Source organism: Centruroides sculpturatus, unplaced genomic scaffold (genome assembly GCF_000671375.1).
Source record: "Centruroides sculpturatus isolate CEXI.00-Female unplaced genomic scaffold, Cexi_2.0 scaffold697, whole genome shotgun sequence".
Taxonomy (NCBI): domain Eukaryota; kingdom Metazoa; phylum Arthropoda; class Arachnida; order Scorpiones; family Buthidae; genus Centruroides; species Centruroides sculpturatus.
The window spans coordinates 240,987-263,834 of record NW_019385326.1 but is presented as its reverse complement, the minus strand read 5'-3'; the positions used below and the strand labels follow the sequence as shown (position 1 = coordinate 263,834).

The 22,848-nt window shown below is 30.5% G+C and overlaps 1 protein-coding gene across 1 annotated transcript in view; it reads left to right on the top strand.

The window, feature by feature from the left end:
• LOC111637677 (long-chain fatty acid transport protein 1-like) overlaps positions 1–22,848 on the top strand; it is a 55,138-nt gene that overhangs the window by 27,242 nt on the left and 5,048 nt on the right. The window contains exons 5-9 of the mRNA XM_023383239.1: positions 1,461–1,653; positions 11,604–11,744; positions 17,666–17,803; positions 17,902–18,066; positions 22,180–22,319. Coding sequence (XP_023239007.1) covers positions 1,461–1,653; positions 11,604–11,744; positions 17,666–17,803; positions 17,902–18,066; positions 22,180–22,319 — 777 coding nt within the window. The remainder of the gene's footprint in view (positions 1–1,460; positions 1,654–11,603; positions 11,745–17,665; positions 17,804–17,901; positions 18,067–22,179; positions 22,320–22,848) is intronic.

Genomic DNA, 22,848 nt, shown 5'->3' with positions numbered 1-22,848 from the left:
GCAAAGGGATAACTTCCTGTGGAAGAATTGTACAATTTTAAAAGCAATCTTTAATACCTTATAGAATCTTTTCTTACCTAGATATAAGTGACAATATAGTTGGGCATGGAAGCATAAAGGTACTGTATGCTGTCCTGCAACAGATTTGCTCACAAATGTTGCAACTTCTGCTCTAGATCCCTCACACTTGTAGATGACTGATGCTGGCACCCATCTGATCTAACAAATGCTCAATGGGTGACAAATCTGGAGATAAAAGAAATATGGAAACATAACAGGGATATTTCTGGGAAACTGTAGCTGTGAGTAGTCAAGCATTATTTTGCTGGAAAATAGCTGTTTGCCATTTGCCATGAAAGGCAGCTTAAGACTGCAGACATGTAGGATTTCCTCAATGTAATGCTATGCTGTCAATGTCCTTTGTTCCTTTGTTAGAGCTGTTGAGATGGTTTCCAGATCAGCATGCTTGGGACATTGTGTTGCTCAACAGTAAAGGTGTGAGTGAAGTGTTCAACAGTGGTTCTCCATACCCTAACGTAGCTGTTGTCTGTCCCAAACAAAATTGAAATTCATCACTAAGGACAATGTGCTGCCAATCTGTAGCAGTCCATGCTTCTCTCATGCATCACAGCAAATGAATATGAGAGTGTTAGGATGGCAGGATGCATAGCAATTGTCATGCATGTAAATTTGCCTCTTAGTCATCTGTTAATAGTATAGAAAGAGAGAGAGTTTTGTAGTGATGCTTCTACCTATCTCTGGATGGTAAACAAAGATGCCATTGCAACTGTTTACACTTGTCTCACAGTCGGTAATCATTTCTCCTAGTGTTTCGTCTGTCATGTCCAGAGCCTGATGAGTTTTGGTACTAATTTTTAGTTTTACAGAAATATGTTCTGCATATCCTGAAATGTTATTATTCTAAATTTAATTGCATTTGTACTACTAAATATTTCTGTAGACATTAATGAAAATGGATACTGTAATTACAATCACTGTGTGCATGTGTGTGTGATGTAATATTTATTATCTAATGATGTATGATTATTATTTTCATATGTCTTAGATCTAAGCCTACAAATTTTAATAGTGATCTTGAGCTTTGTTTGATTCTTATTGCATAGTTTAGTTTAAAAAAGTATTGTAACATTTATATAAAATAATTATACAGAATATTTAAATGGATTTATCTACTAGGTTAATTTTTATAATTGTTATAATTATAATGATGAAGGATTTTGAAATTTAAAAAATAACAATAATAATAATAATAGTGCATATTAGAAACGGAATTTATTGATGGAAATGAAACCAGAAAAGAAAATTAAATATTGATAAAATATATATTTAATATAATAGATCATTATTCCACTCAGTGAATTAAGAGCTGCTAGAGTAGGATTATAAACAATTTTTCTGTTTTAACTACTTGTAATCTTTTTATAATTATTATTTCATAGGTTGCCAATTACATTGGTGAAACGTGTCGCTATTTATTAGCACAACCAGAAAGACCAGTTGAAAAACAGCACAAAGTAAGACTAATGTTTGGAAATGGACTCCGTCCACAAATCTGGGAACAGTTTAAGAATCGTTTTGGAATTAAAGAAATTGGAGAATTTTATGGTTCAACAGAAGGAAATGCAAATATTAGTAAGTCAAATAAAATAATATTAGGAATATCATATTAATAATTAAAAGATATTTACACAAAGTTAAACTTTTATTTACATAAAATTGAATTGTTAAGTATTCTTTATCATAATGAAAAACATTATGATCTAAACGTAAAGTAGATGCTGTTGTGGGACAGTTAGTACATTGTATCAGGTCGGTCCACAAGTTCATGCATATTTTATGGCCTTGAGAAAAATCTTGTTTTGCTGTTAAAAATTCCAGTCTAATGTAATACTTTTTACACTGAAGTGTTAAAATATGATGTGTTATTTCAGGTTTGCAATACTGTCAAATGTAAATTAATTGCACATAATTCATGTGTGGTTGAATCACTTTCAACTAATATAGGTCCATCTGCATAGTTTGTAATTAATCAGTATGTTGTGAAGATTAAACTTGTTCTTTTTAATACTCAATATGCAGATGATAGTAAGAACATGACACATTATTGGGTTATTATTATTTTTAGTTTTAATTATATAAAATTAAACGTAACACTAATAAAAAAACCAGTATTGTTTCTAGTATTAAATAGAATAACTTCAATCTTCCCAACATACCTAGTTGTGGATTACAGAGATATGCAGCTGGACCTAGATTAGTTGAAAGTGATTTGACCAAGCATATCAATTATGTGCAATTAATTTCAATTTGACAATATTGCAGATCTGAAATGAGGCATCACATTACCAATATACTGTACACTTGCTCCTGATGCTTTGCCTATAAGCTTCTCAGCACAATCTCCTATGGTGCTTTACTTATGAAAGTAAAGCACCTTGTATACAGAGGTGGAGTTGGTGCTTTAATTTATTATTTATATAATCACATTTGTATTAATGTAATATGCTTTCCTAATTTAAATTTCTTCCATAATTTTAAGAAGCCAGATAATAAAGATTTTATTATCCAAAAGTTTATCATTTATCATTATAAATTTTGTGTAGCTTGTTTCTTACTTTCAGGAATTTGACATTTGTTATTATACTCTTGTTTCTTAAATACATATTTTTCAAAATTGTAAATTTTCATTTATAATGTTTTAAGTATGAATTAAATAAAGCTCAGTGATTAATTTGAAAAATGTTAAGAAAGTTGTTTGACAATGCATACAAAATATTTTATCTACTAAAACATTTCTTGACATGATTATTTTTTAATCACATTCATCATTTTTATTGAATACACTCATTGACAGAAAGTTACATATCAAGGAGGCTTTGGAATTGAATGAAACTTTATTAATGTGAATGTATGATGTAATAAGTGATTACAATATCTTAGCAAAGGGATAACTTCCTGTGGAAGAATTGTACAATTTTAAAAGCAATCTTTAATACCTTATAGAATCTTTTCTTACCTAGATATAAGTGACAATATAGTTGGGCATGGAAGCATAAAGGTACTGTATGCTGTCCTGCAACAGATTTGCTCACAAATGTTGCAACTTCTGCTCTAGATCCCTCACACTTGTAGATGACTGATGCTGGCACCCATCTGATCTAACAAATGCTCAATGGGTGACAAATCTGGAGATAAAAGAAATATGGAAACATAACAGGGATATTTCTGGGAAACTGTAGCTGTGAGTAGTCAAGCATTATTTTGCTGGAAAATAGCTGTTTGCCATTTGCCATGAAAGGCAGCTTAAGACTGCAGACATGTAGGATTTCCTCAATGTAATGCTATGCTGTCAATGTCCTTTGTTCCTTTGTTAGAGCTGTTGAGATGGTTTCCAGATCAGCATGCTTGGGACATTGTGTTGCTCAACAGTAAAGGTGTGAGTGAAGTGTTCAACAGTGGTTCTCCATACCCTAACGTAGCTGTTGTCTGTCCCAAACAAAATTGAAATTCATCACTAAGGACAATGTGCTGCCAATCTGTAGCAGTCCATGCTTCTCTCATGCATCACAGCAAATGAATATGAGAGTGTTAGGATGGTTTTTATTGTAACTAAAATAATTTTTAAATATGATAGTAATTCTTCTTCTGTAGAAGTTTGATATTTTTGCTATAGACTATTGTCTGATATTTTTGAAATAAAAATTGTGCAAATGAAAATATTCTGGAAAAATAATATTAAATTCTGAAACAATGATTTAGAAAATTTGTCCAAAATTTTATACTTAAGTAATTAGCTGCATTGCCCTTATCCATCTACATGTTATGATTGTAATATATCATAAGCATACAAATCTGTATTTTTTAGTTTTTAATGAACAGTACTTTTGAAAGATAGACAGTTGTAATCAATAACAACAATAACTATTATCTTAGATAATTTTATTTTAAATTTTAAATATTAATGTACTTTACTTTTTAATATGTAGTTTTTATTTTATGCTGATAAATGAAATTAATTATAATTGTTTTATCATCAGATAGACTATGAGGATATTTTTATTAAATATTTAGTCTGATTTTGGTCAACTGTTTTTTCATATGACTTATTTTTCAATTATTTATTGATCTTCTTATTACTAAGTACTGTACTTGTTTCAATATCTTAAGATTAGAATGTGAATTTTTTCTGTATTTATGAAAGACAAGAATTCCATTTTTGAAAATAAATTTTTAGGAAGAAAGTTTTAAAGACCTTGAATTTATAATTTTTAGATGTAATGAGTTAGATTTCTACAGGCATTTTAGCATTATATTTATCTATTAAAATCTCAGAGTAGCAGTTTTAGTTTTTTTAGTCTAAATAGAAGACTTGAGTATGTGTAAGTGTAAAATTATCAATTTATATAAGTTCATTTTGGCTAGAGATCAACATATTATAGTAAAAAATTTATCTAAAGTGTTGAATAGAAGCATTTAGCCCCCACCAGTGGGCGAGTGGTCTCCGTTGCCGCTCATCGTAGTGGTGACCAGACCCTAAAGACTGGGAGGTTCGTCGTGGGTTCGCGCCACGGTCGGACAGGCTGGCTGCTTGGAGTTTTCCGGGTTTTCTCCTTGCCTATAACGACTGAATAGGAGGCCAGTTTCCCATAAAAGTCCTCCCGGAAGGCATTTATTTCCCGCNAACTGTTTATCTGGAAACTTTATTAATTGAGAAATTGGAGCCATGTAATAGGCTCATTCTAGAGCTCCAAAAAATGTGGGTTTCACTATTTAATAACTTAAAAAATTAAATTGCAGCTGCCAATAACTAAATGTGTAAGTTTAATAGTGTACCATTTAAAGATAAAAAAACTGTTTTCCTAATTTCCATTTCTAAATACAATGATTCTATTGATATTGCAAACTTGAATAAAAACTGTGAACTTAATATATCTCAAAATATTTTGGTTCATTTGTGATATAGGATTAAATATTTTTTATACATGTGATAAAGGAAAATTTTCCTTTATCACATGTATAAAAAATATTTAATCCTATATCACAAATGAACCAAAATATTTTGAGATATATTAAGTTCACAGTTTTTATTCAAGTTTGCAATATCAATAGAATCATTGTATTTAGAAATGGAAATTAGGAAAACAGTTTTTTTATCTTTAAATGGTACACTATTAAACTTACACATTTAGTTATTGGCAGCTGCAATTTAATTTTTTAAGTTATTAAATAGTGAAACCCACATTTTTTGGAGCTCTAGAATGAGCCTATTACATGGCTCCAATTTCTCAATTAATAAAGTTTCCAGATAAACAGTTGCAGTCTTCACATTATACAAAGGTGGAAGATGCATTCCAAGGGTGTAAAGTAGTGATTGAGAACCCTTCTAGAACTATCTAGAAGGGTTTCACTGTTAATTAAATGTGTAAGTTTAATAGAGCACCATTTAAATTTAACATGTGCATTCCAATTAGTGCAAATTAATGTTAAATATTTAAAAGTAACATGTGCACTTCAATTAGAACATATTATTGTTAATGTTAAAATTCGTATCAATGTTCTAAACTTTGTTTTGTTTCACCTGAAGAAACCATTCTATACATGTGAGAAGTGCTTGCAATACATTTTGTATTTATTTTGTGTTTTACTCATCAAAACCTCATTAATACTGATAGACAATGCTCTTAAACTTTTATCTAATAAATTATTTTTTACTGAATATTTAAAATTATTTAATAGAAAAATACACATATTAAAGTAATATAAATGAATTAAATAAATACATATAATGTCTTTTTGAACAACATAAAAATTATTATTATTATATATAAAATAGCTGTATGATTATATATTATTTTTCTTAAATGTATTACTTTAAAAATAAATTTTAATTTGTTCTAGATATGTTTGGATGGGGGCAGCAGTAAAATATCTAAAAAATGTTAAAGATAATGACATTGTATATTCGTCTTTGCCTTTATATCATACAGCAGGAAGCATTGTTGGATGTGCACAGTGTCTTATATTTGGAAGTTCTTTAGCTATCAGAAATAAATTTTCAGCTTCAAAATTTTGGGATGATTGCATTAAATATAATTGCACTGTAAGTTATTTTGCATTTCTTTATTAAATTAATATTAGAATTTGTATTTATTATTGTCATGTATTGTATGTATATATCAAACATGCTGTTTAATTTACTATAGTACTGAGAAGTAAAATGGGTTATTATATAAACTTTATACATTGTAAGATCTAAAATTTTACAGTTTATTATTGCAATATACTTGTCCCTGATGCATTGCAATTCAATTATTGCAAAGCATCAGGGACAAGTATTTAGTGTACTAGTTATATGATGTGTTATTTCAGGTTTGCAATACTGTCAAATGTAAATTAATTGCACATAATTCATGTGTGGTTGAATCACTTTCAACTAATATAGGTCCATCTGCATAGTTTGTAATTAATCAGTATGTTGTGAAGATTAAACTTGTTCTTTTTAAACAGATGATATCACACAAATTTTAATTTTGTGCTATTGTGTCTTAGTGTTTTTAAACTTACATATTTTTTTAAATAGAGAAATTTCTCATAATTCAATAAAGTTACACATCTTAAGCTTTTGTTGTTGTTTAAATTTTATATTATAGTGTAACTGAAAATTATCAGAGTTCATAATGGTCCCCTTAACCTCCTGTTTGAGTGCTGAGTCAGTCAAGCAAGATCCTTTTCCAGCTATTTTTTTTAGTAAATTTAATCTAATTTACCTTACAAAATTTAAAATATTTCTTTTATAATAAACTTTTAATTTTCTTTAAATTGAGTTGTTTATTATTTCTTTAAACTGAATGCCTATATAAATTAACTATTTATATAGGCATTCATATGAATATATTTTTTCTATTGATTTTTATGAATATATTATTTCTATTGACATTCTCATAAAATTAAAAAACCATAAAAATTAAGAGAAAAAATATAAAATTGAGATTGTACATGTTTTCTAAATTGTAAAGTTTTATGATAAAAAGTAACAATTGAATAAAGATGAAAAACTGTAACTCTTGTGATTCACAACAAATACAATGTTTAGGAGAGCATCTTTGATGAATATATACAGTTAAATCTTACTTACTTAGTACATTATTAGAATAGTATTTATATAAATTGTTCATAAAGTTTCCATCAGATAAAAAAAATAAAAAAATAAATTTTTCAGTTTGTGATGATATAATCATTAAGCAAATAAATAATAATCATCTAACTTTATGAAAATGTAACATAATTATTTNTACGCACGAACTTATGGACTGACCTGATAAATAAAAATATTTTATTTTTCATTTATTTTATATATATATGTATGTATATATCATATTTTTGCAGATTGACTGATATGCCACATATAATTAGGGGAGACCAGCATGCCAGTTAAATTGCAACTAAAAAATAAAATTAATCAGATCTAACAAAACTAGTTGTTAAACAAATGTTAAAGAAAACATTCTTCTGAGTACAATAAAATAACAACATTGTAAATTTGACTGACTTAAAATTAGGAAGTGTTTTTGTTTACAGGACAATAAAACAATTAATAGCTTATTAACATTAGTAGTAGTAGCAGTAGTAGTAGTTAGTCAGTGTGGGTTGCACTGACAATCTACTCTGACCTTAAAAATAACACCTTCCTCACAAAGTAAATGTTGATCACAAGTCAGTGTAAGTTGAGATAATTTACAGCAAGTATCTGAAATTTGATATGTTTATTTTTTCATTTTTGGATCAAATTACAATAAAATAAAAATAAGAAAAGCAATTTCAGCATTCTATGATTATTTTACATGGTTAGAAATAAGATGAAATGCAGAAATTAAATATATAATCATAGTTTTTGATATAATGCTGACAGTTTCATAGTTTTAAAATAAAAACTTGTTTGTTTTAATGTGATGTAACTTGTTTGGTTTTTTTTTTATGTGCTGTCTAGAGAGGGATGCATAATCTCACTTAAACCAACGTGCCAGTTTTTACTGTATGGAAATCTTATTTCATGGTTTCCCCAGATAGACTGACATGCTAGACAATCTGCAAAAATACAGTATATTTAATACTACACATGAAAAGGAATGGATATGGGTGATCAGTTTGGCTAAAGATTATTCTTATTTTCAAATTTTGATTTATTGATGAAAAGTTTACAATGTTTTAATATACTTTGAGAGAAAGCTGACTTAATTTTTCTTAACTGCTTATTTTTGGTTACATTTATTTTTGGAATTTTGTTTAGTTGTGGAGACTACTTTACACTACTGATGAGGAAAAACAAAAGTAAATTAAGCTTACTGATACTTATCTGTTTTAATACTGTGTCTCATGACATTTACATCTGGAAGGAAGCGGAAAAATATAAAATAAAAAAACAGTCAAATCAAAAGAAACCATTTTATTTGGTGGTAAAATATTAAGTATGTTAGGTATACTAAATACTTAGATTGGACGTTATGCCAACAGTTGTATTAACTCAATTGAAAACTTTTAGATAAAAAGGCGTTAAAGAAATAAAAAGAAATGTTTTATTTCTGCAAGTGCTTTCGATGTAATTACTTACGTCGTCCTTAGGCAGTTTGAATAACAAAAAGATTTCGAACGGAATATTTAAATTTAAACAGTAATGATATTAGCCGTTTTGGAACTTAACTTTTAGGAATAAGTAAAATTTAAATTAAAAGTTTTTGCAAGCACGTAAAACTGATGCTCATGCGCCTTAACATACATAATGATGTATGTGGCAGCTATAAACTAACTGATATAAAAGGATGGTTATGATATGGCAATGTTGAACTTTTTAGAACTGTTAGACAAAGGTTAAACTGTGACATGATTGGAGTATTGTTTCAGCATATTGCTTGGTGCTTATAATTAATAATTATTGTTTCATAATTTGTATTTTTTGGATAACCATTGAGCTTATTACTAACACTGTTAATTTTTATAACTATGTTGTTCTTATTTATTATTATTATTATTATTTATTAAATAATCTGTTGACCATTTTAATTGTTCTTTTATTGTTACGCATGTGTACTTGGTATTTTCTAATTATTATTATTTTCTCCTTTTGCTTTCCCCAAGAAGTCAGATCTGCTCCTCTGACAGACCTTGATTTAAAGTTTAGTTAAGGGGTGTTCTCATGCTAAGATCAAACTTTATAATATTAATCTCAGAAGACAGACAGAACCTAGAGTATACATTGAAGTGGAGAGGACTGTTCTTCCAACAGTTCAGCAAGGACTCTCTTTTTTCATAAAAGTGCTCAATTCACCTCCAAAATTTTTGAAATTCACTTTATAAACAATAGTTTTAGTAGTGGACAATTGATATTTCCATCAATTTAATTGAAACATCAAAATGTCAATAAAACTTGAGAATTATTCAGATTTATTCTTTTCTTATAATATCCCATTTCTTACTTCTTGCATTTATTTTTTTATACTCTGTTTGTTTCAAAAGTCTGATTTCTGATACTTTGACCTTAAAGATATTTATGAATAGACTGATTCATTAATATATTATGAATATTGAGAAAACTGTTTTCTAAGGGTAATGTGAGAATACGTGGGTCAGGATCAGTACCCTAATTGCCACTTACACGTTGAGTTGGTAAAACTTGCCCACTTTGTTTTTTGGATGGCTTTTCATGAGTGGCGAGTGAGTTGAGCAAGTTGACAGGTGTTTGTGTTTTGGAGTGACAGGAGACAGCATTTATTATATGACTAAATCTAGATTACAGGAGTTTAAAGAAATCTAGACACGGTTAAATGCGGTTAAATATTAATGAAGTTCTATACAAAAAGGGTAGCTCTTAGCTAAGCCTATTCCCCTTAGCTGTGGAGAGAGAGTTCTCAGATCGCTATTAAAAATACCTCTATGAGAGAAGGAACTGTATGTGATGATTGGTCTCTAGGCAGAATCGTTGTCCGTGGTCTTCTCAACAGGATCAGGAACTCAGAGACTAAATGTGTACTATTTAAAGTACAACTTCCTTTTGATCACCCCAAGCTTGCTGTAGCTCTCGCTTTTATGCAATCGTTATGGGAAAGGGGTCGCATGATCGTCTATTGTTGACGATGACGGTGCATTCTTGACAGCTAAGTGTCAACTTTCCCACTGACTTCCGATCTGACTTTCCTTTTTTTTACAGGGATGTTTACATTTCAGAAAAAACTGATTAGCATTAATTTTAGGATCCCCTTAAAAATCTGTGGGCTCACAGTAATATTGCAATTTGAGTTGATCCATTTGCAATGTTTTCAGTTTTTGAAATGCTTTTATTTTTGTAAGAACTAGACTCAGAGCAATTGTAATCTTTCAGATGCTGTTTCATAAAGTATTTCGTGAACATTTGTTAATCTTAAAAATGATGATCAATTATTATTAAAATTTGCGGAGATATATAAATGTGAGATCCGACCTGTGTGCAAACCATTTTTACCTTCCTCCTAAAATTTTAAACAAATTTAACATATTTTAAATAAATTTATCGCCTTACTGTGAAAAAAACTCATCGTCAGAAAAAAAGAAATCAAATAACTCATTTATATAAATATATCAAGTAGCAACTTACAACTCTCCCCTTTAACATAAACATTCGACCATCTAACAATAGCATTCGTCTGCTGCAAGACTTAATGTTTATGGTTAAAGTCCAACTTCCAATTTATTGCAGCCCAGGACCACCTTTAACCCCACACCTGCTAAAACAATTGGTTACCTGACTAATTTTCCCACCACAAAAAAGTATAAAAGGTGTACTTCTTCTCCTCTCGGGGGAGTCGCTGATTGGGAAATTGCTCGAAGTTTGTCGGAAGAAGTTGAATACTGCTATCTTGCCAGACCTATTCCAGAACCCGTAGGACCTCTGGCAATTTACCGAATTTACAGGAGAATTATCATTCTGATAGCCTCTCAGGAGGTATGGAATATTATTGTAAACTCTCTCTCTCATATGGGAATTAGAAGGAGTTTTGTAAGCTTTAATGTCGTTAGTTAGTTAAATAAACTCTTCGTTTGTTTAAAATGGTGTTTTTATTTGACTGTACCATCATCTTATCGTCGACCTCTCTGACTCTCCTCACTCGCATAATGCATAACAGAACGTAAACTCCATCCTTGACAAGAAAGTAGGTCACCAACCTGTTGCTGGATAGGAGAGGCATTTCCAACCCCTCCGGCGGCTCATGTATAAATTAAAGTGTTACAAATTATTAATTAATACAGATGATTACTGATACTGAACTGATACCAATATATTAGTGAATCAGAAAGTTCCCTACGTTGGAATTGGTTTGTAGAGCATTTGATATATCAGGAACATTTTATATGCTAATGTATTGGTTCAGTATCAGTTATACCTCTATTAATTAATTATATGAATGTTATTTAAAATTTTTATAGTTAATTTAGATATTATTATTATTATTGGGATAATTTTCTTCTTTTTTTATTTTTAATAATTTATATTTTTCATTATATTACTTAGTAAATTATTCAGTTCAAATATTTTAATTATAAAATATTTTCAGTAAACATTGATAACACAGTAGGATGTGTTGGATTTACTTCAATGATTATCCCAAGTGTTTATCCAATTTCATTAATTAAAGTTGATGAAACAGGAAAACCTATTCGAAATAATAAAGGATTATGCATTAAGTGCCGCCCAGGTATGAATAAAATGTTTATTTCATAAATTTTGTAGTATAAAAAGTTATCTATAAGTATTAAATACATTATTATATTTTCTATAAATCTCAAAATTATATTTAATTAGTAACCACCACATAACATAATATATTTTCAGTTATAATTCTAAAAAAACTGCTGTGACCATTAGTAAAATTCATTTCATTGTTTTTATCATTTTTATCAATGTTCTAATTAAAATAATCCAAATTGCTATTAAACTTTTTTTTTTGTTTTGTTCAAATTGGAATGAAATGCCAAATAGATTAATAATTCCTTTTCAAATAGACACCCACAATTGCTTTAAATAATCAGGCTATATTTTGGAAATAGTAATTATGAATTACAAATAAATTTGGCACTAGAGGGAGGTGTTAGGCAATGCATCTGCATGGTAAGTGGGAGTTGCGGGTTTGAGCCCCGCTTTGGGCTGATTCTTTTCTTCCAGTTTATTCTAAATTAATTAATTTTTTTTTTTTTTAAGTAAGTNCCAAACCAGGAAGAAGTTGAACAAAAAGTTCTGTTGGTTACGGTCAACCTCTCACAGAAAACAACCTAATACAATGGAGGTTCCTTATTATAACTTTACAAACATTACGGTACCGGAGAGTATCCATCATACCTTGACACGAGGGCCGAAGTTTATACCTACTCCAAATTTATTTGTAATTCATAATTATTATTTCCAAAATATAGCCCAATCATTTATGGCAATTGTGGGTGTCTATTTGCTATGCATTGGGTTTTGGTTGACATTTTATTTGTATAATCCTTTTCATTTAAGTGATAATTGATAAACTTTATAAATTTACATTGTCTTTATTATTCAGTTTTAAGCATGCTTATTTAATTCAATTTCTTTTCTTTTAATTATGATTAACATGTAATCACTTTTGTTGTGTAAAACATTTCAAACTCTATTGATAACTCTGGAGATATTGAAATAGTTTAATACATACATTTAAATGGGAAGTGCTTTATAATATTTATTGATGATGGTGAGGTTTTGGACAAATTTGTTAATAAACAACTGTAATGTTCTGGATATGATTTTTATAATTTCTTATGTTTATTTTTATTTTAGTTTTATTAATTTTTTAAATTTCAATTTGTTAATTCATGTTTTGTTACTAATTAAGGCTAAAATCTAATTCCAGTCTCATAGTCTGCTTCCCTTCCTCCTTTGAAGTCATCCTCATCCTTAGTTGGGAACATCAAAGATTGCCTACTGAATCAGTTTTAAAAAGCTTAATAGCTACATTCTGTTTTCCTTTTATTGGTTTCATCTTGGCTGTGTAAATATATATTAAGTCGTTTGTTTGTTTGTTTGAGTCACATTTGTTTTTACTCATTGTATTGTAGTTTATTATTTATTATGCTTGTTGGGCTACAATTTTCAAATTTCAGATCTATACTTTCCCTCTGTTTGTCCTTTGTTAATCTCAAGAATGGAGTTAGATAGATTAAAATCGAGATGAGATATGGAAAGCTTGGAACTGGAGACCCTTATTAATTATATACGAACTTCCAGTCTGGACTGGAAGTCATGTGATGATTTCAATTTAAAATTTTCTCCAGAACAGAGTTAGATAGATGACTGTAATAACTTGATTGTTATGACAGTAAAGACAACTATGAATTGAGTTATGACATATATATGTCATAACTCAATTCATAGTTGTCTTTACTGTCTTGATAGGGTGGCTTAAATTGGTACAAAGTACATTTAGTGCATTCTATATTATAATGTCAATTCAATAGAAATAATTCAATATTGGTGTCAGAAATGTCAGATTGGGTTTTTTAAATGATCAAAATATTAAAACCAATATGTAGAATTTCATAAATTTTTAAATAATTATGGAAGGAATTACTGTATTTACTCGTGTAAAAGATGAGGTTTTCATTCATTTTTCACTGCTTCAAAAACCTAGGTTGTTCTATACATGCGAGCAAAGGGTTCTTTGCATTTTTGCAATAATTTCTGTGAACTGAGTATAGTTCATGCTGCCATTATAGATCTACAGTCTATTTATCATAAGTTGGTTCTTACTGTAAACAAATGAAGACACACCCAGTTGTTTATTGGTTTAATCCTATGTCCATCAATTAAAAACTGCATTACATCTCATTCGTCTGCAGAAAATAGTTCCTTGTTATTTATAAATCATTAATGAAATACTGGTCACTTAGCAATGATTATAAATGTAGTTATTTTATATTAGTTAAATTGTTATTTTTAATGAATATTACCACATTCTGAAATGGTACCACTGTGCACTGCAAAGACACCATGAAAGGATTTGACAGTATGTTCATTTGTCATATGCTTGATTCATTAAAAATAAATGTTTTCAGGCTATGTGCACTACAGTGTTTTGGTTTTGTTTTCCATTTATCACATATTAAGACAAACATGGTGTTTGCCTTAATACATGCATTTTATGATAATATTTTATTTGTGATTAAACAAAATAAAATTAGAATGAAATAATAAATCTAATTTTCTTTATTTTGATCTCTGAAGTCATGCCTCATCCTATATACGAGATCGTCTTATACGTCAGTAAATATGGTATATATTTATATATAAAATGAAGAAAAGAAACAAATAAAAATGAAAAATGATTATATACTTATATACTATGATGATAACGAATATATACAAATGGAAATGATGATAACGAATATATACAAATGGAAATGATGATATTTACAGATGAACTATGTACATTTATGTAGAGCAGGTCTAGTTTGTAAAATAGAACTTCTCCACAGGGTTGGAGTTCTATTCTGTTGTTGATTGAACAACTAATAATCAATTCAGAAAAATTGGTAAAGACAAATAATAAATATGTTAAAAATACTTACCAAAAGATGAATCCTGAGGAATTTTCTTAAATTTAGGAAATTTATCCCTCTTTGCTAAATGCTTTGTTGATTGAATTGCACATCGCATGCTATATCCTCAACTATTCTGCTGTATCAAAATGAAAAATACAAATAAATTGAAGCAGGTTGAATATCTATTGAAAACTCTTGATAACATATACAGGGTCTTTCAACAAGAAGTGTCATTTTAAATCAACAGAAAAACACAATATTTTTGTGAAAAGTGATGATATTTTTATTTTAATCCAAAGTACAAACTCTTAGGTTAGTAATGGAATACAATATCTGCCAAATATCCGACTCAGCTCTTCTTACAAACAGTCATTCTTTTGATGAAATTTTTCATTAGGTTTTCACATAATAGCGGTTGTATTTTGCCAATAGCAGTTGTAATAATGTCTTTGACTGCTTGAATAATTGCTGGAGCATTGGTGTAGACTTTACCTTTAATGTAGCTCCAAAGAAAAAAGTCTAATGGTGTTAAATCGCATGATCTTGGTGGCTAATTGAAGTCTCCATTTCGAGAAATCACATGTCCAGGAAATTTTTCATGCAATAGAGCCATTGTTTCATGATGTGAGGGACGAACAAACCCACAATATAGTGTTATTTTAAATTTGAATTATTAGAAACTTTAATCGATTAAATTCGAACGTTTTATTGAGTTAGGCTAAAAGCCATAAAATTTATTTCCCACGGAGTTTGTTCCTTGTTGAGTCGAATCAAGTTAGTCAGGGATGTGTCACCAGGAACTTTTGATGGAGAATCCATATTGGACGTGCGACCGTTAAAGGCCATCACCTGACCTCATGGAAAAAACCCAAGAGAAAAAAAAAAGAGAAAAGAAAACGATCCCGAGGTCAGTCGTCATCCGAAGTCCCTCTACAGAAGTCGTCATTCAAGCCCGCCCAACCAAGTCGTCCTCCAAACCATTAAAACCGTGCCCCAGGATTAAAACCGTAACACCGAATTAAAACCGCGACCAGGATTAAACCCGAGAAAAACATTCGTGCTGGATTAAGCCTCTACACTCCTCCGTGCCTCCACCCCAGTGAACGGACAAGATTCTGATTCAAGATTCAACGACAAGATTCAAAGAACTGTCCATCAAAGAACTGTCCATTCAAGATTCAAAGAACTGTCCATCGACAAGGTATTTATCAACCCGCGATTCGGTTGTAAACTCTCTCTCTCCGCGGCCTAGTATCGTTAAGAACAATAATATGCCGATAGTATTTAGTATCTCTGTATAGTATTTAGTTCGACTTAATTAAAATCGTTATTTATTTGTTACTATGGAGTCCGAGTAAGTTACTTCCGCGTCTCTCTCCTCACCTCTACTCCGAATCCAAGCGCTCACACACTACCGCTCGCGAATCTTTAGACGTAACGTCGCGATTTCCGAGTCCCCCAGAGACTCGGTGGTGTCAGATTCAGGTCTCCTGACAGGGCGCCAAAGAGGTGCCGACCCTACGGTCACAATGAGCTGTGTGGCAGGTGGTGCTGTCATGCTGAAAATAAATGTTGTCTGCATCCATAGCATCAATTTTAGGTCAAAAAAGTCAGTCAACATCATTTGGTAATGCAATTCATTCACTGTAACAGTCGAACCAGCAGCATTTTTGAAAAAGTATGGCCCAATTACACTGCCAGCCCAAAAATCACACCAAACTGTCACTCATTGTGGTTGGAAAGGTTGTTTGACTATTTCTCTTGTTTTCGGAGCCCCAGATGCAACAGTTTTGCTTGTTTACATACACAGACAGATGAAAATGAGCCTCATCACTCAGAATAATTTTGTTTAAAAAAATCATGATCTTGTTCATGCATTTCCAGCACCCAATCAGCAAATGTATGGCATTGTGTGTGATCTGCTGGCTTCAATTCTTGTGTCAACTGCAACTTATAAGCATATAGGCTAAGATCTTTATGCAAAATGCAGTGCAAACTGGCTTGTGACATCCCTAATTCCTGTGATCATCTTGAAATGCACAAACCTTAGTTTTCAGCCACACTCTCAGCTACAGTGGCGATATTTGCAGATGACCTGGCCAGACTAGCACGAGTTGGAGCCTTCACATCACTAACTTGTCTGAGACGTTCAAATTTATTGATTAAATTCACTATAGCTGTGCAAGAAGTCACTTGATGATGACCAAAAGTAGTACGAACTTTATGAACTGTCTCCACGATATTTTCACCATTTTTGTAGTGAATTTTTACTATTTAAATGCATTGTGCAAGTGTGTATCAATATATATCTGAAAACCTCCTAGTTTTTACTTGTCAGATGTCACCACAATGATAGTTGTATGTTGACAGTAGAAAAATGGTGTGAAATTTAAAATGACACCTCTTGTTGAAAGACCCGTTATTTATTATTATTAATATTGGGTTCAAGATAATCTGTACATAGAGCAGAAGCACAGCTTCTTGGAAACTTTCCTATCTCCCTAAGGACACCTTGATGTTATCTGTTAAGAAATTTCACTTGTAAGATCAAATCCTTGATTAAATAGTTGCGACTTAATAATTTACTGTTTTTTTTAAATGCAGTAAATTTATTAAGAAGGTCACAGAATTAATATAACAGCCTATTCCAATTGTCCTTTTTCTTTTTTGAAAATATTAGAAAATGTTTGTATCCTTCAAATTTACTGAACATTTAAAGGATTTTTTTTTTATCAATTCACTTAAATTATCATCATATAAAGAAGTCATTTTAAAATTCTGTGATGTAATTAAACTTTATAAATATTTTTATTTATTAAAATAGTTTTATTAATTTCAAGTTACACATAATTGTACCTAGATAATAAGAAATATATTGTACTGTAAGTAATGTTGTTGTTATGTATTTGTACCCTCTTTGTAAATCCAGAAGCCACACCAAATAAATGAATGATTTGATTGATTGATATTGAAATGAAACACAGTTTTAAAACATAATTTTACAATTTATTATACTCTGTATTATTATTATTATTAATCCTAAAGATTTTTTTTTCAGGTGAACCTGGTGAATTAGTAGGAAAGATTATTAATTCGGACCCACTTCGTTCATTTGATGGTTATGTAAATTCATCAGCAAATGACAAAAAAATTGTGAGAAATGTTTTTAAACATGGAGATTTTGCCTTTTTGTCAGGTATTTTATATATAAAAAAAGTGACTTTTTAAATTTGATAAAATCAAAAATAATATAAATTTTTACAAATACATTACTGAATTTTTTTATATTTTCAGGCGATACATTAGTTATGGATGAAAATGGTTACTTGTATTTTGTTGATCGTACTGGCGATACTTTTAGATGGAAAGGTGAAAATGTTTCAACTACGGAAGTTGAAGGTGTTATTAGCAAAATTGTTGGAAATAAAGATAGTGTTGTATATGGAGTTTCAATTCCAGGTAAATTGCTAATGTAATAATTAAATCTCAAAATAAATAATTAGGTTTAAAAAAATTTTGATATTTTTTTCTTTGATAAAAATGTTTATTGTTTATAACATCATCATCATTTTATTTTATTAACTTTAAATGAGGTAAACTATAGCACATTATATTAAATGTACAGACTTTCCATTTCAATTTAAAACCTTCTAATTTTCAATGTCCTTTTCAATGCATATTATTATTATTATTATTAATTCTAAAGATTTTTTTGTTTGGGTACAAATACAGAAAGAACATTTTAAAATTTTAAAATTGTTTTTAAATAGTGATTTCTTACTGATATTGAATATTTAATCATGTGTTGTCTGTATATTATTCCATAATTGAATAAACTCATGTAATACACTTAAAATATATCTTGAAGTTGTAGTGACTAATAATCAAAATTAAATTTTAGTTGAAAAATAGTAGAATTTTTACACTAGTAAAAGGCTTAGAAGTACTGTACATGCATTGTAAATTTTAGTTGTTAATAATATGCAGGGTTCATATAGACCTGGAAGTCAGGAATAAGATTTTTAGCAGAAAAAGTCAGGAAATCTACAAATACTGCAGAATCCATCTGTCGCTTTTTGATCTGAATATGTCTTTAAATTCAATTCAATATGGGGGGGGTCTAAGAAAACTGTAGTGACAAAAAAATGACTATATTTGTCATGTTTATATCTCATAAACTATAAACAATGATGTAACAATTTAAATTTTATTGGATAGAAGGTTTATGTCTGTATTTAAAATGGTGCATATTGGGGGTGTGCGGTTGCAGAGGGGGAGGGGTAGCAGTTGCATGTGAACACTGAAAATGGCAATGCTGTGTAACAACATTTGGGCAGCAAAACTTTGGATTGTGAAGATATAGAACATTGAAATTGGTGTTGATTTTACAGGATGATGGGATCTACAAAATATTATTTAGCAGTAAGTAATAACCGATAAAATAGAATTTGTAAAGTTATAAGCCGATAATTATGTAGGTTGGAGAAAATTTTCATAATGTTGAAGAGATTGGAAAGGAAATATGAACAGAAATGTAAGAAACATATATCATTGGAAAGAAAAATTTAAAAGGAACAGAAAAGCCCAGAATGACTAATGCTGAACGATGCAGATTACATATAGAGTGTAAGAAAACAGAGTGCATGAACTCTGACAATATTTTTAGTGCACTGCTGCCTGAACCAGGATAGATATTGACTTGGAATGTGATAACTACCAAGACTTTATTTGTTTACATCTTACCCTTCCTCTAATAACACAAAGAAGGATTCACTGCTTAAATAATTATAGTTGTGTCCCATTACACACAACCCTCCCAACTTTTTTTTGACCTGCATAACATCTAGTTAAGAAAATTTGATTTTATGGTGCAATGTGAGTCTTTTTCTTATTTAAATAAAATTTATTAAATAAAAGATTTCGTGATTATTTAAATTAAATGACAGAAACAAGACATCATGAAAAATCAATTATGTAATTAGCTAGGTTTTTTGTTTTTTGTAAGTGAATAAAGTGTTTTCTAATGAAAATTTATATAATTGTTTAGAAAATGGGCTTAAATAGGCTTTGAATATTACATAATGGAAAGGGGAATAATGTCATAATAGGTCAGGGAATAACAGATGGAATTACCAATACAGACCCTGAATATGTTTCTTAAAGCAAGTCAGGTTATATTAGACAGATTGAATATTTATGAAACAAATTTGATGAACCAGTATTACAAAACATTTACTATATGAAAATAAATACAGAAAATCTATTAGAACAGGGATGAGCAACATGCGGCCCGCGGGCCGCTTGCGGCCCGTTAAACATGTTTATGCGGCCCGCCAAGCACTTTTAAAATTGAATNAATTTCATAAACATTAAGTTATAGCCCAATAATTAATCTGACCTTACTGTTAGATTATTAAAATTATATAATTATATAGTTTGGTATTTTATGAATTTTCATTAATTTTTGGAAAATTTGAAAAATAAAAACTTTGGATAACCATGAGTAAATACAAAATTGTATGTAAACTAAAATATTCCAGAAAAACTATATTTTCCTCAGATGTGCTATTTTTCATTGAGAGTCATTTTGTTCAGCATCCAATTGTATTATGAAATTTAAATATTTTTTTGCCATATTTAAAAAATTCTTTCTGAATAAAAGCTATGTAAAAACAAAGCACTTTTCATAATCCCCATGAAAACATTTTAAGAAATTAAACTTAAAGAAATTTAATATACAGTTGACACCCTATAACACTGTTGATTATTCTGTTTTATATGAATTCCATGTTGTACGAGTCACTTAGATTTTACAAATATGTGAGCTGTTCACAGCCCGGCACACATATTGTAAAATATAAGTGACTCGTACAACATGGAATTCATATAAAACAGAATAATCAACAGTGTTATAAGGGGGTCGACTTGTATATGCAAATTTTAAGATCTTTAAAGTTTGCGATTTCATCATTTTTTGCCTATTAAACTTTCTTTTTTATTGTTTCATGATTATATTTAAATGTCTCAGTTTTGTCAAGTTGTGTATTATACATTTGTTTTTGTCTGTGTGAATTATAAATACATTTAATAATTTCACATATTGCACTTTATCCTAAATGAAAGTAATGGCATTTATTCTCTATTTAGTTGTTTGAGTAAAATATATACAAGATATTCAGAAAATAATGCACCATAGTAGTACCTGGTGAAGTAAGAATGCTGCCCAGCAAGCACAATATGCAGTGTTCTGTCAGTTGTTATGTTATGTGGAATTATGCGAAAATAGGAATAGTAACCTTTGTACTATATATTGATACATACAGTACTGATTGAGCAATAGCTACAAGGTTGTTTTAAATCAAGAATAAAATTACATTGTAGAAAAGGGCTGGCAGAATTACAATTTAATAAAAAGTAAAATACATCTGGATATGAGTCCAATTTTGCTTGCCATGGTCCAATCACCAAGAACAACTATTTCCATTGCAGAGACAACCTTTCTTTAGAGGCTATGCCTCTGCACAAATATGCAAAACAGTTTAAAATGGCCTCAGGTGACAATCCCAACACAATTAAAAATATAATATTTCTTTGTAGAAAAGGGCTGGCAGAATTACAATTTAATAAAAAGTAAAATACATCTGGATACGATTCCATTGTCTCTGCAATGGAAATAATTGTTCCTGGTGATTGGACATGGCAAGCAAAATTGGATTCGTATCCAGATGTATTTTACTTTTTATTAAAATAAAATTACATGTTAATTTCATGCTTTTTTGTTGAAACAAAGGAAAAAGTTTTCTTGTAAATTCCAAGAAAAATGAAATTATTGACAAGGACATTTTATCCATTTCATGAGGTTTTCAAAATGGGTGCTCTGTGCTATCTGATAGTATACACAGTGACTCATAAAATCATCTTCAACCTTCCTAAGCTGTCAATCATTATCTGTGTGGAAGCGTTGGTTATGTGTTGTTGTAAATCTTCAACGTTTTCAATTACCTCCAGAGCCACGCGACTGTTGAACAGATCCTGTCCTTTAGAATTTTTTATAGGGGCTACGTAATGGTGTCAAATCAGTGGAGCAGGGAGGCCTTGGATATGGACCTCTTCCACCAATCCACTTTCCTGAAAAAGTGGGATGTAACCATTCTCTAACTGGAAGATCCCAATTGGTGGGGATGCCATTATGTTGATATAAAATGATGTTATCAAAAGCAACATCTATAAGAAGTGGTCTAACATGCTCTACTAAGAGCTCCAAGTACTTTTGGGAGTTAAGGGTGTCATCAATAAAAAACAGCCCAAGAAATCATCAGTCTAGTAATCCAGCCCAAATGTGGATTTTCATGTGTCCAGTAGCACATGTTAGTGAAGTTTATTTCACCGCAAACATAAAAGAGTGCTTTGTCTGTGAAGCAAATTTTCCTGGAATGGTAGGGTCCTTGTTGCTAAGATCCATAAATATTTCTGCAAAGTTTATCTTTGCATTATGGTCTTTAGGGAGATGCTCTTGATGACATTGGGACTTCTACAGATGATAACGGAAACTCTTGAGAATTACATGCACAGACGTTGACCCAATTTCTGCCTCCAGAGCCACATGGCAAATGGAAGTAGTTGGGTATACTGTAAATGTGGCCATGATGTCCCTAGCTGCATCATCCATCATACAACTCTTGGGCTTCCCAGATGTTGGTGCATCATCAAAAGTTAGCTATCATTCTTAATATTGTATTATGTTAGGGATAGGGCTGATTGGGATGCAATGCATGGAATTGCACCATGACATCCCTCATGCTGCATCCCTGAAGTTAAAGTTGTACCATCTCATCCCATCACAGGCTGCACTCTGGCAGTAGTTTTTGTTACACTGGACAGGTATTTAAAGTCAGTTTAGCACAGACACGAAAATTTGCATAATTACCATAACAATGGATGTTTGTGATGTACAGTATACGAGGTCTGTTCAAAAAGTATCGGACCTTTGGTCGGCAAAAATAAATTTATTGACTTTGAGGTACAAAACCCTAATCTCCTTCAAAGTAGTCTCCTTGGTAATGTATACACTTCTCTCAGCGTTCCTGCCATTGCTGGAAACACTGCTGGAACGCATCTTTTGGAATGGCCATCAGCTGGTCTGTCGGATTTCGCACGATGTCTTCTCTCGACTAAATTCGGGTTCCTTTTAGCGGCATTTTCAGCTTGGGAAATAGCCAAAGGTCACACGGAGCCATGTGG